This window comes from Plectropomus leopardus, chromosome 3, assembly GCF_026936395.1.
Source record: "Plectropomus leopardus strain MGB_pleo_1.0 chromosome 3, ASM2693639v1, whole genome shotgun sequence".
In the NCBI taxonomy this organism is placed as follows: domain Eukaryota; kingdom Metazoa; phylum Chordata; class Actinopteri; order Perciformes; family Serranidae; genus Plectropomus; species Plectropomus leopardus.
In genome coordinates this window covers 19,740,718-19,757,843 of record NC_142178.1, presented here as the reverse complement: position 1 = coordinate 19,757,843, position 17,126 = coordinate 19,740,718, and the positions used below count along the sequence as shown (strand labels likewise).

At 39.8% G+C, this 17,126-nt stretch overlaps 1 protein-coding gene across 1 annotated transcript in view; it reads left to right on the top strand.

Moving 5' to 3' along the window:
• Positions 1-17,126, top strand: part of LOC121942083 (protein sidekick-1-like) — a 269,452-nt gene that overhangs the window by 183,434 nt on the left and 68,892 nt on the right. Inside the window, exons 16-18 of the mRNA XM_042485177.2 lie at positions 534-681; positions 9,570-9,710; positions 13,681-13,862. Coding sequence (XP_042341111.2) covers positions 534-681; positions 9,570-9,710; positions 13,681-13,862 — 471 coding nt within the window. The remainder of the gene's footprint in view (positions 1-533; positions 682-9,569; positions 9,711-13,680; positions 13,863-17,126) is intronic.

The window sequence follows — 17,126 nt, the reverse complement described above, 5'->3', positions numbered from 1 at the left end:
CATGCTGATTACCAGCTCTGTGTGTGTGTGTGTGTGTTATTTATTAGATGTTTTGGATTGCATTTTAGAAAGAATGGGCCAATATAAATACAATGTGTTTTGATGTCAGACAATGGCATTTAATACACTTGCCGGGCTGGCTTTAAATGGCACACACACTATCCTTCTCACTTACACAGATACACATGTGGCTGGTGCAACGATAACAGTGCATCTGTCTGTCGTATCTTCAGGAGAAAGACCGAGAGATAAGCCGGCAACAAGCTGGCAACAATATACAAAAACATCTGTGGCTCTTTATAATCTTCCTCTTCCGTCCAAACTTTCCTTCTTATTGAATCTTGTGGTACTTTCTTCTTTTATAATTCTCTCCAGCTTATCCCCCTTCCGTTTTACCTTCCCTCCTTTGCTTCTTTTATCTGCTCCTCCCTTCTTTTTCCTTTTGATTTATGGCTCCTGAGTGTCCCTGTGTCTCTGTTTGTCCTGCCTCAGCCAGATATAATCAGCCTCTAATCTTTGTGTCCTCTGTCTAGACTCACCGTGGAAGGTCTACCTATCAGAGGTCGATCCCGTCGTGACCGAGGTATCAGTGGGCGGGCTCACACCTGCCAGGACCTATCAGTTCAGGCTTTGTGCCGTCAATCAAGTGGGCAGGGGTCAGTACAGCGCCGAGACGCAGAGGTAGGATTATTATTTACACATTCAAAGACACATTCAGTCATAGGCACACATCTTGAACACACACACTCACCACTACCAGCTTTATTTAACACATATTTCACAATACTCCTTGTGAAGCCACATTACTATTTCACTGATGTTTTCCAAAGAGCATGAAACCATTTTTTTTAATGTAGAACATGCTGTGATGTGTGAGAAATAGAGTTTTTTTTCACCCTGTTCCACCTCTGTGTAATAGACTTGGTCACACTGCCTTACACAAACTGGGAATGAATAAACTGGAACCTTTCTGCAGTCAAAAGGCACAGTGTTTACACACCCACACGCTCTAATTTGTGTATCTAAAAGTGTATGTGTGTGTATGAGCATGGATAGGGACATGGGATTTGCAGTGTGGATGAAACAAGGATGGGTCCTAACAAGGCAAGGACCAACAAAGCTTCCCTTTTTGTTCAGAATCTATTTCCTTTGCATCACAAAGGAAATAGATTCATATTCATCACATCATGTCTACGTGATGTGTGTGTGTATTGCCCTGCTTATCTCCTTCCGTTGAGCTAAACAGCAAAAATGATGAAATTAACTCCTCTGCAGGTCTGTATGCGCAAAAGGGAGAGTGTGATTTGGCCTAAAAAGTAAATAGATTGCTGTGCAGATGTTTTATGTTTGTATGCGTGTATGTGTGTTTGCATGTTTATCCCAAGAGAAAATACTAATTGGGGTAATTATGATGCCTTAGCACTGATGGAACTGGATAGAGTGAGAGAGGGTTGGAGGAGGTGTGGCAGACCTCTTAACAATTTTGCCCCTGAATACACACACACACCAAATCTCTGACACTCACGCACAATACAACAGATGTGGCCGTGCATCATAAAGTAGACACACACAAACATGGTTTTTGTCTGGCTGAAGAGAGTGACCACAGGCAGGAGCCAGTTGTGCTTCTGCCAAATAGACTCTCAATAACAACAGCAGCTGTGAACGCCACCATCACACATTCACACACCTCAGATTACAGCCTCCTTTCAGCTTCCCTCTCTTCAGCTCTGGTTTTTGTTCACCTGAACCTGTCTCTCTTTTCCCTCTATTCAAAATCTTTTTCTCTTATCCTCTTCTGGTGATTGTCTATCATTACTCTTCTCCTTCCTCTTCCTCTCTTATTCTCCTGTACATACCACTATATTGTTTGTGTCCAACCAAGTCCAAAGTTGATTGTTAAAGGCACTGGAGAATAGATTGCATTGATCCTGGCTAAATGAAAGACTGGCAGGCAGGCAGGCAAGTCATCACTTGTCAGTGTATCAGAGCAGATGGATACTTCTCTTTTTGGGTGTTTGTCTCATATGTAACCATGTGCACTTTGCTTTTCATCTACTGGATGTTTGCCTGGATGAGATACGCACATGAGCATGTCGCAGATGCCAAGGCGCGCGCTGCACTTGACACACAGGGAGAGTGAGGGGGAAGAAAATGTCCTGCAGAAGCTCAGAGCTCCAAATGAGAAGGATGACAAAATGCAGTAATGTGTGCAGAGTGAGGGAATGGGACAGAGAGTGAAGGAGAAGCTTGTAATATTGATGACAAAAAAAGCCCTTATTAAAGTTTGAGCTTCCAGCTGCTTCTGCACTCTCCCATTTTGTTCTTGTCCCGATTAGGATCTTTATCATAACAGCATTTATTCATACTTTCTCTTAATGCCTCTCTGCTGGCAATAGTCATTATGTTTTTGAGTTGTCTGTCTGCCCCCTTTTTGTGAAGGAAGTATCTGAAGAAAGTCTTCAGGAAAGTTCTTAAAATTTGGCACAAATGTCCATTTGGATTGGACAATGAACTGATAAGATTTTGGTGGTCATAGGTCAAAGATTAAGGCCACTGTGACTTTGTCTGTCTCACTATGGTCAAATGTCAAGGTCACTGTGTTCTTGCATCTGTTTCATTCTCATGATCACAATATCTCAAGAAGGTGTTGAGAGCATTATCTAAAATTTGCACAAACGTCCACTTGGACTCAAGAATAAATTGATTAGAATTTGAGGTCAAACATCAAGCTCACTTTGTCCTCGCGATAACATGTTTTTAGCCATAACTTTGGCCATAACTCAAGAATTCATACATTAATTATGACAGAATATCACACAAATGCTTAATAGGCTATAATGAAAATTCTAGTTTCTTTTATCTCATTGCACACATTCATTACCCTGCCTCACTTCTTCCTATCAGAGAGAGTGCACAGGGTCGCTCATAAAAAGTGTCCTTGGAGATGGACATCCACAAAGAGTTTTTGAACAAATGTGATCAAAGCTGAAAAACATTACTTCTAAATGCAGAAATTCTTTTAGAGAATCCAATTATACCATCTGGAGTGTCACACACACACACACACACACACACACACACACACACACACACACACAGAGTTGTTCATGCATGACCTACACTCACACCGTCGCGATCTTTAAAGCAGAAGCATTACCAGAGGAGAGACAGATTATGCATTAATGCCGTGAACTCCAGGCATCATCAGAAGTTTAAAGCATCTGTCTCAATTCTCTTTGCCTTTGCTCTTATTTTTAATTCCAGCTGTTCAGTCAGAATCAGAACACATTAGATTTTAACACTAGATGCGTGATAAAATACTCAGACTTTTTCTTTCTATCACACACACACTAATAGACACTCACTGTAAAAAATTAATGCTGTAGGAGCTTTGTGAGATTTAAAGATTTACAGGGGATTTGTCCTGTGCTTTTCAGTGTCAGTCCTGAATTATATATCTGTGTTTAACAGTGGCCGCAACTGTTGAAGGTGCCTATAGCATAGTGAGTGATTTATAACGATGGAGCGGAAACATCAAGGATATTGCAGTGAGTGGGCTTTTACTGATAAAAGCTCAGATGCCAGATGAGGGAGAGCTCATTGTATGTCTAGCAAAATGTCCGAGATTACGGGCATTTTCCTTCAACTTGCTCTTTTCTTTACTGTCAACACACAAAAATTGTGTCTAGAAATACAATAAAGGCTCAGTCATTTTTGCAATCACCAGTCTTGCTGTGTCCCTGTATGCTGCAGAGTCCCCATTAGTTGACAATTTTGAAGAGAAGGTAAAAACCTACCTACGCCTTTTACGTGTACCTGGGCAGATCGCGCAGATATGTAAGAAGGGGTAAACATGAATATAAGACTCAACTCAAAAAGTATACAAGCTATAAAACTATTATTGGAAACACTGTCAGATGTAAGCAGCAAAAAAAATCTTGACATTATACAACAATAACCACAATCATTTCTGTGTTTTTCATAATGAAGGAGTATTTCCAAACTTTGACGTAAACTTTTGTTACAAGTTATTTGAGGTCAAAATGATAGAGTCACAGAACACAAAAAACCTGATTTCATTTTACCTTGCTATAGAGGGCATATGCAATAATGAATGTGGTGGTTGAAATACAAAGCAGGGTGAAGACAGAACTTTCTAAGGTCCATTACGCAGCTTTTTGCACCCTTGAATACATTGTTGTCATTGTAGGCGTGCTGCAGACACGTCAAAAGCAAGTATTCCCAGTTGCCCATTTTTTACACCCTGAGATAAACAAAGTTTAACTTTTGAAATGCTGCAACAATATCTCTGCCTCCATATGGCATGTGTTCTGGCCAAGTCCCCAAGCTTTAAAGCCAATTATCTTTGTGGCCAAACGGTGGAATTCATTACATCATCACATGATGCCCTGCGGCACCAAAATACTTTTTCCATTGACGTATATTGCAATAGAGACATCTGTAAAGTTGGACCATTTTGGCTTCTTGTGCTACTGAGCAACTTTCATAGGAATGAACGGGATCCAGCCTCCAAAGCTGTACCCAAGTCTCTTTATACATCCACGGCTCCAGCCCTAAAGCAGCTCTTTAAATCATCTCTTCCTCATCACTAACTTACATATCACTAAACCAGCCGATAAGAAGCGAGAAGAACATAGACCAAGGTAAATGAGAGGAACACAACAAATGTAGATTCAACTGATTATTTTAACTGGTCCAGGATACAAGTAAAAAAATACTTAACTCTGAACATTTTTCATGTGTTTTTTAGTAAAACACTGGGTTTCCATAGGTCATTGAATCTGGGAAGGTTTGTGAGTTTAAGGGGAAAATCAAGGCCTCTAATGGTTTTGAAAATAGACATTAATAGAAAAGGGTCACACAAAGTCGTCAAAATTGTGTTTTTTGTTTTGCAATAATAGAAATTGAAGTACTTTTGATAATGTCTGCCGTCACTGTAACAGCACAACTGAGACATTCACACATTCAAGGCTCTTTGACTTCTTAATTGTTGTTTGTAGGCTTTTGTAAAGCCTGCAAATTCTCTTAATAACTATTCTCAGTGTTGTAACAATAATTAACCTTGAATCATGTCTCAAACTATGCCATGTTGGGCCCTTGAATTTGAGGGCATTAGACCTGGAAAGTCCTTTAATTTAATGAACGATGACAATGATAAATTCGAAATGAACTCAAAGGTAGAATGAATTTCACCTTACACATTTACAAGTTTACTAAAATTAATGAAATGGAATACATAGTTCCTCTTAAAGTAGGGAGAAAGATATAGCTTCAGACCTTTACCTTGAACCCCACTCGTGTGAATTTGAGGACTTAAAAAAAAAAGATTTAATCAAAAATATTTTATAAAAGCTACTACATTTTATAATAGTGTTTTTTTTCACTATTCATTAGATTTATTAAATATAAGGGTCAGCCTTTATTTCCATTCCACTTAAAAGACTAGCAGCTGCTCTTGTTCTCCCTTCAGTTCAACTAGGCAGACTTTCAACACAAACCAAAATTATAATGGCAACTTTATGCTTTACTTTTACCTCACCACACCCAGATCCAACACTTAATCTAGTATGTGTTAATTGCTAGTGTCAGCATGCTTGCAATGACAAATCTAATATGCTGATGTTAAACAGTCATGTTCACCATCCTAGTTTAGCATGAAAGCAACATAACGTTTTCTAATTATTACTAAACACAACGTACAGCTGAGGCTAATGGGAATTCCATTTTGCACATCAGCAGTTTCTTCAGAAACTAAAATATTAGACAAATTTTAAATTTTTGACCCGATGATGGAACTACAGGAAAAGTTTATCATCACAATTTAGCCTGAGGGGAACATGGGTGTTTAGAATCAAATTTAATGGCAGCATATTTAATAGCTGTTGAGACATTTCACACTCAACCTTATGGTGATGCCAGAGGTAAAGTCAGAGCATCACTAAAGTCAGTAGGATTCATCTCTGTGGGGTCCATAGAGTCCATCAGAAAGATTCTGAGATATTTCAGTCACAACCAAAGCGGTGGAGAGACTGAGTGAAATTGCCAACGATGCTTTAGAGACAACAGAAACTAAAATGTTTTTTTGGTGCAGTTTGTGGTGACAAGGTTCCTCTACTGACACTTTCCAAGCAAAACGTCCACTAGATATACTAGAGAGGACCACCTAGAAAACACTAAGATCCAGCTTCTGCAGGAATATTATTTATTTTCAGCAGCACAAAGGGTAATCAATTGGCACTTACATCCATCGATTACACATTGTTTGTGAAAGCTCTAATCAGCCTTGAATTAGCTAAACCAATACACAGATGGACTTCTTGCTTTGTTGCAGAATGTCACACCCCTTTACATTTAACCCTATGTATACGCAAACATAGAGAGGATCAGGTAAAGCTGCGATTGCCAGTATTATGTGCTTTGTTTGGGTTAAAGGTATGACGATAAATAAAGTAACATCAGAAAAGGGAGCACAGTAAATATGGTACCTTGAGCTACTTTAACAACACATTACAGTCAGCCACTATTGTAAAAAACAGATGTTTTATCTAATGTTTTATCTCGTTTTATATTCTTTCATGAAAAATGCATTTGTCTTTTATACCTGCATTTTATCAATGTTCTATACACTAGACTACAACAATAATGAGAGAACATCTGGTGTCACATTCAGTTTGTTTTGAAGCCTTATTGCTGTAACACAGTGAAAAATGATATTGACTGATCAACTAATGTGACTACAAATCAATATCAGGATTTCAATGACAAAAAAAGGCATATACTCTGAAGCTAATGTATGCCTCAGCTGGTTTTGTTCCACTGTGAGAATATGCACAAAGTTTCTCCATTTCCCCGACAGAGTCTCTTTAGTGTGTCAGCCTCCTCCGTTTGTGCAGCTTTTAGCCTCGGGCGAAACAGCACAACATTTAAAGCAGACAAGACTTAGAGTGTCAAACAAGAAGAAAATAAGCTCATCTATTCGCCTGTTTTTTTCCCAATCATGTCGCATCTGGTTTCTCTCTCTCCCTCTTTATTCCTGTTGCCCTCTGTTCATTTCTCTCTATTTCCTCGTCATACTGGATCTAAATTTTACTATCCTGTTTGAATAGAGGCAGATTTAACATCCCGGTAACACCATTAAATTTAAGAGTCGGTGTGTATGTGGATTTAGTGAGAAAGCCGGTGGGCATTAAACTGTGGAGAATGACACAGATAGAAACTTTTACTAATTCCCACAGCACTGGAACTCACAAAATGCATGCCTCCCTCCATACACACGCACACTTTCACTCACACACTAGAAAACATGTAAATCTCCTGCAGAAAATGTCCTCTTTTCCTTAATAACAAGGGACAGAGAAAGTGTGTCACACAGCGATCAGACAAACTTTGTTTGCTTGCAGCACATGTATGGCTGCTGGTGTGAATGTGTGTATGTGTTTTGGGTGGATGTGAAGTGGTGTATGAGTAGGTGGGTTGGGGTTTGTCTATTTAATCTCTGGTGTGAAGTTGATGTCCTCATACTGAACCCACTGTATGAAATATTTACCGGTAAATGGCTGGGAGGGAATTAAGGCAATTCGCACAGAGTTTCTGCTGTCGAGTATAAGTGTGTCAGTGTGCATTTGTGTGTGTTTCACTTGCAGTCAAACAGTGAATGGCCGCATCTGTTCAGTACTGCATGAGTGTGTGTGTGTGCGTGTGTGTGTTTGTGTAGCATGAGTTTGTGTATGTGTATTAATGTGCATCATCAATTTCAGTCAAAAGCAGTGGCATAGTTGAGGATTATATATACCCCATTTCCAGGCGGCTACACTAATGCCCATCTCATTCACACAAGGCCCATTAGCTTATGTGTGTGTCTATGTGTGTGTGTACATGTGTACGCCTGCAGCACCTGGTGCTGTCTGACAGTGCCTAACCTAATGGAAGTAAAGCACAGCTGTAAAACCACTGGCCTGTGCCATATATCCGCCTGTGTAAGTCTCCAGCTAACAGCTTTCACACTCTAACTTTCACACAAACACACATATATAGATGTGCACACACATTTATTGGCACATACAGAATCAGACACACAAATACAGAGAGCCATACCACGGCTAATGGCTCGATAGCTCATAGAGAATCATTCAGGGAGACATAGGGCACGGAGAGGAAGTGAAGGGGGGGTTGGAGGGATGTAAATCTCCAGACATAATCCATGGAAGGGAAAAGACCATCGGATGTAACAGTCTGTTTTAAGCTGAGAGAAATTTGTTTGGTGTTTGTGTGTGTGTGTGTGTGTGTGTGTGTGTGTGTGTGTGTGTGTGTGTGTGTGTGTGAGCACATATGGCTCTGATTACGTTAGCTGAGCTGCTTACAGTAAAACCAGAGGCTGACCAGCTCAGCCCATGTGCTTTACCAACCATGAGAGGGCTGGGAGCTTTAATCACAGGTGGGGCATGGGGGGGTACGGTGGAGAAGAGGAGGGAGAAGGAGATGAGTAAAAGATAGAAGGATGAAATAATTGAGGCCAAAGTACATGATGGATGAAAGGTGAAAGTTTGCAGATGGGAGAGAGAAAAAATGGAGAATGGGATCAAAGTGTCGAAGGAAAGATGGGAAAAAGGTTTGGAGAGACAGAAGAGAGTTGAAGAGGGCAGAGAGAGCGACGGATCATACTGTCTCGGTGGAAATAAAAAGATGAGCTCTTTGCTCATTCTCAACTAATAGTGATTAACTATCTATTGCTGTCATACTGTAAGGCTGGTCTACTGAGGATATTGTGATGAAACAGAGACTGCCCAGGCAAAGATTGCTGGTGTATAAATGGGACATTAGAGGGAAAGCCTCACATTAAAAGGAGGGAAATGAAACAGAATATTAGCAGTAATCTGCAATATACAGACAGTAAATGCCTGTTTGTTTTTCTAAGCTGCCAGTGAATAAAACACAGCTGTGTTTCAACGTATACCGAGTTCATGAACGCTTTTTACATTTGTTGTTTTAAACACCCAGTGTCAGCTCGATCATTCCCGGGAGAAATCCTCTGGCGCACTGGAAGTGATGCGTTAAACATTTCCATCAGCGGCGGCGGTGGTTTGTTAGAAATAAATGAACACCATAGCCAGAAATGAAAAGCAAATGTATTAAATGAAATTGCAAGATGTATGTGGAGAACGAGGGACAAGAGAGATGAGCCCAAAATTCAACTAGAATTCATCAGAGCTGCTTAAGCTGCGAGATGATTCTGTGTAATAAGTTGCAGCTCCGTCCTGTGAATCTCCAGTGACAAACATGATCATGTGTTTGTAGACAGTCTGACCCCCAGAATAGAAAAGATGAAGATGCTTGTGAAAAAGAATCGCTATGAAATTCCTTTTTAACCTGCTTGCCTAATGTATTGCTCCTGTGCAGACTGTTCATATAAGTGATATGTGGGGATACCAGATGAGAATGTTCCTACATTATTTCAGTATTACTAATATTCTCATTACAGGACACCTAACAAATGTAATCTGAGTCATTTGTCTCTCTTGCTTTCTCTTCCTTTCTTTGTGTGTTAGATTGATGCTGAGGGAGGAGGCACCCAGCGCTCCTCCAAAGAACATTGTGGCTAGTGGGCGGACAAATCAGTCCATCATGGTCCAGTGGCAACCCCCTCCAGAGCCCCAGCTCAATGGAGTCCTCCGAGGATATGTGCTCAGGTATACAAACAGAAACATACACACAACCATATTTGCCATTGCCACTGGCGAGAAAAGTGAAGAAAAGTCTTCACTCTGAGTCATGTATAGATTTTTTCAAAATACCAATTGACTACAAGTTTTACAACTGAAATAAAACTGGTTTACAGAAACACTTGTTTTGCTGAACGCCAAAAAAAATAAACTGTCAACAATTTTATAAAATCAGCTACTGAGTTGAAGGGATACTTTGCTGAATTTCAACCAGCTTTTTATCATAACAACGTTGGTTGTACATGTTAAGGAGCTGTGGTAAACTTTGCTTGAGTCTAGATCCTCCTGCTCACCTCTCATCTCCATTCAGATTTTCGCAGGCTTAAGGGCTGTTGCTCAAACCGCAGAATGTACTTCTGCATTTTCATAAGCCTGCCACTGCAGACACAAAGGGTATAGAAGTGAATTGAGAGAGAGGCCCGGAACATATTTTAGGGCACTGTTTGGCTGTAGTATGAGAATTTCTGAACAAGAGGCAGACTGAAAATATGGAGATCAAACATTAAAACTAAGCAGCTCTTATCAAATATGAACCAATATTCTGTCACTGTGTTGCCTATTTCACACCTCAAATGTTTTCAGAAACATGTTCTAGCTTACCTTTTAACTGTAATTTGAAATCCTTTGTAACCAACTGGCGGCCATGTTGTTTCCTGTGTCAAAACAGCCAATCTCGCTTACTGTCACAAACCAGTGGGAGTGCTTATTGGTCCAGTGAGTAGCTGTCCATTCTGGTGGTTCTAGGTATTCTACCTTTTGAGTACAAGTCAGTGCCACAGTCCTTTTTCTCTGTTTTCTATAGTCATAAAGTACCAATTTCATAAGTATTTGCATCTTTCAGTTGAATAAATGACCTAATTTTATGAAAGGACCATCTTTCTAGCAGTGAAGTACTTCGTGATTTAATGTATTAAGGGAAAATGACAAACATTCACTAGTGCCAGCTACTCAAATATGAGGATTTCTTTCTTTTTGCTGTTTTATACCACTGAGAATGTAAAAAATATATATTTTGTCTTATTAGGACTGCTAGACCATTTTACATGATAACTATGAATATTTTGATGGGCATCGTTCCCTATTTTTTGATATTTTAAAGACTAAACTGCTGTGTAATCACTCAAAGAACTGTAAGTTGCTGCCATAGTTTAGAGAAGAACTATAAAAATATATATTTCAATTGTGTTTAAGGTCAAGTGCAGGGATTCTCAACTTGCTTTGCCTGCAGGCCACTTTTGCAAAATTTTAAGAGGCCAGGGGCCAATTAATAAACAAAACATTAATAATTAACATATAAATAATTAGCCCAGACCTTTGTCGGGGGGCCCGAGGGGTCCTCCCCTGGCCTGTTTTTTTTTATATAAACAAGCTCCATTTCAATGTTTATCATGCACTCTGGCACCTTATTTATATACAAAGTACAAAAAAGGATCAATTGATTTATTTTTATTGTTAGTTTCATCCAGCAACAATGAATCATTGGCTCAGCATCACACGTCTAGTATGTATGATTTTATAGCATCTAGAGGTTATCCTGTGTGCCAAGCTTGTAGAACTATGGTGGCTGATGTGAAAAATGCATATTTGGTTTGTCCATTCTCGACTACTGTAGTTGATATATGTATATGTTGGTGTAATCAGACTGTGATCCGCTGTCTCACATGAATCTGCATATAATTGCAGTAGAAGTTATCTGGTCTTTGTCCTTGTTCAGTGTGTTATCTGCCTCCACTCCAGAAATCAGCTGAAAGTAGATCCACACACTCATACATACAGTGCTTTATAAGACAGGGCTTCTACCTCATCCTGCCCTCCCCTCTGGTTTCTCCTTAATCCTCATTGTATCATCTGGAACATCCTCACTCTCCTTCTCTCATGCTCTCCCACCTTTCCTCCTCCTTCACTCTGTCGTCCTCCTTCTCTTCCCCCAGTATGAGTGTCAGTGTGTCAGGTGGAGAGAGAGCAGAAAGAGGTTATCTCCTCTTCACTACAGAGATCCCCTGTCAGCCTGCGGCACCCCCTCGCTTTGTGTATCTGTGTTTGTGTGTATGAGTGCGCTCCTGTGTTGTGTGTGATAGAGCGCTGACTCAGCCGGTGAAATGTTGGAATATCCTGTTGCACTGAATAGGCTCCATATTAAAACGCTGACATGTGGATTATTACTCCATTCAGCTCCATCAGATATGTACAATACCTAAGTGGTATTACACCTCCCTGTCTAGTCGGGTCATATATCCTTTTAAGTGGACATTTATATCACATGTAGTAAAGCGAAGGCCTTGAAGGTGCACTATTCAGAGATGTCTGCCAGGCATTAAAGGTTTTTATTCTTTAGGGATTCTGACATGATTCAAACGACTTTTCAACAATAAAAATCCTTCAGAACAGTGTTGCTGCCTCCTAGAAAGCCATACTTACTGGCATCATACTGGCAATACTGTTTTTAAGTGAAATTTGGGGTTTTTTTTTTCAATTTCTATTCAAGCATATACAATAAGAACACCAGTTTGATTTTACATTATGATATTATGACACTATGTGTATCTCCAGGATTGGGAGTTATTTTCAGGAGCACATTTGTTTTTTTTTAACATAAATTCATGACATGCTTTTGTCTGTTCAGAATCAGATTTACTGCAAGAGGGGCTCCAACTGATGATCATTTTTTGTTTATTAACCATTGGTTATTTTCTGGATTAATCAATCAGTTGTTTGGTCTGTAAAATGTCAGTAAATGGTGAAAAATGTCCATCAGAGCCTAAGATGATGTCTTCAAATGTCTTGTTTTGTCCACAACACAAAGATGCTGAGTTTACCATTATAGAGGAGGAAAGAAACCAGAAAATATTCAAATTTAAGAAGCTGGAATTAAGATCATTTTGATGTTTTTTTTTTTCTTCATAAAATTACTCAGACTGTTTTATCCATTTCTGAATTAGTTTGAGATTAATTTAATAGCTGAACTAATCTCAGCTGTAACTGCCAAGTAGATTTTTACATAGGAGTATTAAAAGAAAAATGTACATAGTAAAGTGTTTTTACAAGGAGGACCTAAGGTGCAAAGCATTAATCAAAGAATGAGTCATTGTTCACAGAATTAAGTATAAAGAAAATGTGCAATGTGCACAGGCAATAAAAGCGTGCTCATGTAATGCATTGAGTCACATGTGGAAGCTTAACGTTAATGTAACGTGCAGTATCCGTGGGGTGGGATAAGACATCAGTGGGGGTGCTGGCCTCGCTGTTGAGGCCAGCAGCTGCAGTCGGAAAAAGACGGTTTGTTTGGTTTGAGGTTTCAGTTTTGATGGACTGGTAGGTAAAGTTTCAAGACGTTTCTTGAAAGACATATATACTTCATGTATTGGAAGCAATTTTCACAAAAAGACATCAGCCCCTGATTAATGGCCCTTTTCTACCACTGCTGTAATGTATGTTCATTTGTCTGTGTATTTGACTTATGCCTATTGTGGTGGGGAAAAAAATGTTAATTATGAAATGATATGAATGTCATCATGAAAAAGAGTAATTATTGTATGAATGTTTGAATCCGTCAGTGTCTGCATGCAGGCATGTGAAAATGCTCCAGGGTGTCTGAGGGTGAAGATACTGTAAGATGAGGACACATCATTGTTTTGATCCTCTAAGGTGGTGTGTTTACATATGCTTCTGTAAAAGCTATGAGATACACCGTGTAAGGCTGGATGATTGTTCCGTATGTCTCGGTCCACTGCACATGTGCTGTATCAAGAGCTACTCGGATCTGATTTGTGTTGCAATTAAACTAATTTATTCAAGTAAAAACAACTGAGGCTCAACAATGTTATTTTGTTAAGAATGAAGATTGAGAAACATAATAGTATATGTACATCACCTATTACTTGCTTAGTTTTTTTAGCTACAAAACAACATATTTACGTGTGTGTGTGTGTGTGTGTAGGTACCGTCTGGCAGGGCTGCCAGGGGACTACCAAGAGAAGAACATTAGCAGCCCAGAGACCAACTACTGTCTGCTGAAAGATCTGATCATCTGGACACAGTACCAGATCCAGGTGGCTGCCTTCACTGGAGCCGGCCTGGGCGTCTACAGCAGCCCTGTCACCGAGTACACTCTGCAGGGAGGTGAGTTAAAAATGAACACTCACATTTTTATTTCTCCTTCTTGGATGGCAAAACAAATGTAACGGTCATCAGTCCATGCAGAGACACATAACACTAAACTTTAAGTATTCCAACATAAACACATTAGCATCATAATCTTTCATTGTTCATTACTTAAATTAACTGCCCTAAAGAAGCTTTTCCTTGCTTCTCAAGTCTTAAAATCCTGAATCAAAAAGTCTTTACATCTGGTCAACTCCACACTGTATGAACACATGTTCCCACTTCGTTATTATGCTGCACAGGGGGCTCATCATGAGTCCTTTTTACCCTCTGCTGCAGTTAGAGGAAGCTGAGTCATGCTTTGGATAATTTATCAGGTGATCCGGTCAGAGCCGATCAGATCAATGGATGAGAGAAGAAGCTGCTGAAGAAAGCAAACTTTTAGACCCAGTGAAATAAAGGGTTAAGAGTCATTTTTACTGCGCCTGGCACTCTGCTACGCTGTCTGTGTCCAGAGTACGCTCTGCACTCAGAGTGTGGTGCAATTAATAACTGAATAGTATACAGTATACATATTCCAGTGCTCCTATTAATGGTCCAGCTCCAGAGCTATAAAATCAATCTGTGGCAGTAGATGATTTTATTGTGATGGGCCACAACAAATAACTTAATGTGTGAGAAACCCTGAATATTGTTTTACAGATACATTTTTATAATGGTAGTCTGCTATAATAGTGACTAGGTAGACCACCATAAACTGTTTTTACTTTTTTGGTTAGTGATCAATCTACTGAGTTCACATTTACAGACAGACGTACCTCCGCGGGCTGGTTGGCTTCACTCTCAGAGATAGGATGAGGAGCTCAGCTTTGAGAGGAGCCAGTTGATGCAGTTCAGTGTTAAAGTTGCCCCTGAGACTTCCCCTTAAAGACATATCAGCTTCAACCAATTGAGAGATACGCCCTAGGGGTGACCCTGGACATGCTGGAGCGACTGCACCTCCTATCTGGCCAAGGAGTACTTTGGGGTGCTATGGGATGAGCTTGAGGTAGTTAGTGGGGAAAAAGAGTCTGTACTAGTCTATAAATATGATAGTGAGTTGTTTGTAATAAACATGGCTGCACAGAGAACAACACTTTTAAGTCTGTCAAACATAAATCCATGCGGATGTGGTGAGAGACAGAAGGATGTAAGGGAAGACAATAAAGAACGAAGGGGGGAAGTGGTCGTCGGAGTAAATCTTCTTTAAACACGTGCTCTTCCTGACTTTTATTCCAACAGTATATTATCATTATTAAAGATAGACTGGGCTACACACACACACACACACACACACACACACACACACACACACACACACACATAAAACTCATAGTCATTATTACAAGAGTTCAGGACAGGTTTATAGACTCAGGAGAGGGAGTTAGACTCATTAATTATTCTAATGTGGTTTAATGGGAGTGGCTGCAATGGATTGGACATTTTCTCTCTATCACTATCTCTGAGAGGATGTGGTTGAACTCAGTATTAGACTCTGATAACATTGCTCGTCTTCCGCTCGCTCACATACAGGCATACGCGCATACTAAGATTTCCCCAGCGGACAGAGTTTAGTGTTTTATCTGTAGCTGTGAGCTGCGAGGGGTTAGAAGCCGATCCCAGGAGTACAGTCAGCATGGCGAGGAGGGTAGGGGTGGGGGTGTGGGGGCATCTTTAACATCAATTAATCTTCCGTCTCCCTCTCTGTCTTCTCATCCTTTGGCTCTCTTTCTCTCTCACTATCTCTTCCCTTCCATTTTCACAAGTTTTTGTTCTGTATACTCTCACTGTGCGTCTGCGTGTCGTCTGGCCTCTTTGGCTCAAACATGAGATGTAAAGGGCATTCCCATCATGCAACAGTGCATTATCATTCTGTGGTGCTCCGGAATCAGCATAAAACCCTTACAGTGTAATCACCATAACATGTGTCCACAGACACACATACTGCCCCATTTGTAAAAGCGCACACACATGCACACACACATATTTCACAGTCACACTGTTCTCCTCTTTGCTTTAATGTTGTCATGGGCCCTCTTTCTCTCACTGACCTGTTGGTCTGAATTGGTATAAGGCATGAAGATTCACATGTAAGGGCACATTCATACAGTCATATGAAGGAAAAATAAGAAAATTAACAGTGGAGTGGAAGAAATCGATGTGTGACTATCTTGTGAGAGCTGAACACTACATGTTCAGCCCTTGTTTACCATATTTACCTCTCACCAGCCTCCTGTTTTTTTCAGTCAAACAAGTAACCTACATTTCTAAGGAATACTGCTGTAATATTCACAGTATTTTCTGCTATGGCTTATATCTCTTAACGCTCCGTCTTCTCTGTCTAATCTCTGGTGGATGATGAATGCCTTGACCAAGTTTATAAACACTTCAAACAGACTTCTTGCTACTCTGCTTTAGTTTGACTGCAAAATTTATTTTAAAACTTTCTATTGTTGAATCTTTGAACCAAGATTCACATTTCAACACAGAAAAGCAAGAGAGTCCTAGTTTATTTCTAAATATTGATGAAAACAGCAGTGCGCACATCTTCAGGAATCTCAGACAATTTATAGAGGTGCATGGTTGTGGCGAAATCATAAAGCAATTAGAGCACCTGCACAGACGCGCTGATGATGGCTCGTCCGCTTTTAATCCATTTTTGCGCATATTAAATGAGTGAAACTTTCTGTGAGTGCTGGTGTTCTAATGGTTTTATTTCTGATTGTTAGCAGCTTTGATGTTTTTTTTCCTCCTCTGTACAACAAAGTATAAGTGATACATGCACCACAATTATAAAGTAAACTAGCAAGTACATACTTTTTCCACTCATAGAGTAAGTTCAGTTTACCCGTCACAAGGAGTTCTACTGTATGCAGGCTGAGAACACAGTTGGACTGTATAGTGTCCTCTGTGGTTCCAGAGGGAAATTTGAAAGTTAAAAAAATAACCCTGATGATGTCACAGTCGTTATTTGCAGCCTTGAGCTTGGGGCTTAAGATTTTTAACAGAAAACCTGCAGTACAAAGTGGACATTCAGTATATTGCTGCAGGGATGATGTTTGTTTTTTTTGTAGACCAACCCGCAAGTTAGCATTGCCCTGATTCTCTTGACAAAAAGGCAACAGGATTCTTTCATTAGATTTTAAATTTGTACAGAAGGTATTTTGCAAGCAAAAGTTTACAATATTCACACATTTTGTTCAGCAAAATAATCTTCACAAGTGCTCACAACTTTTGTGATTT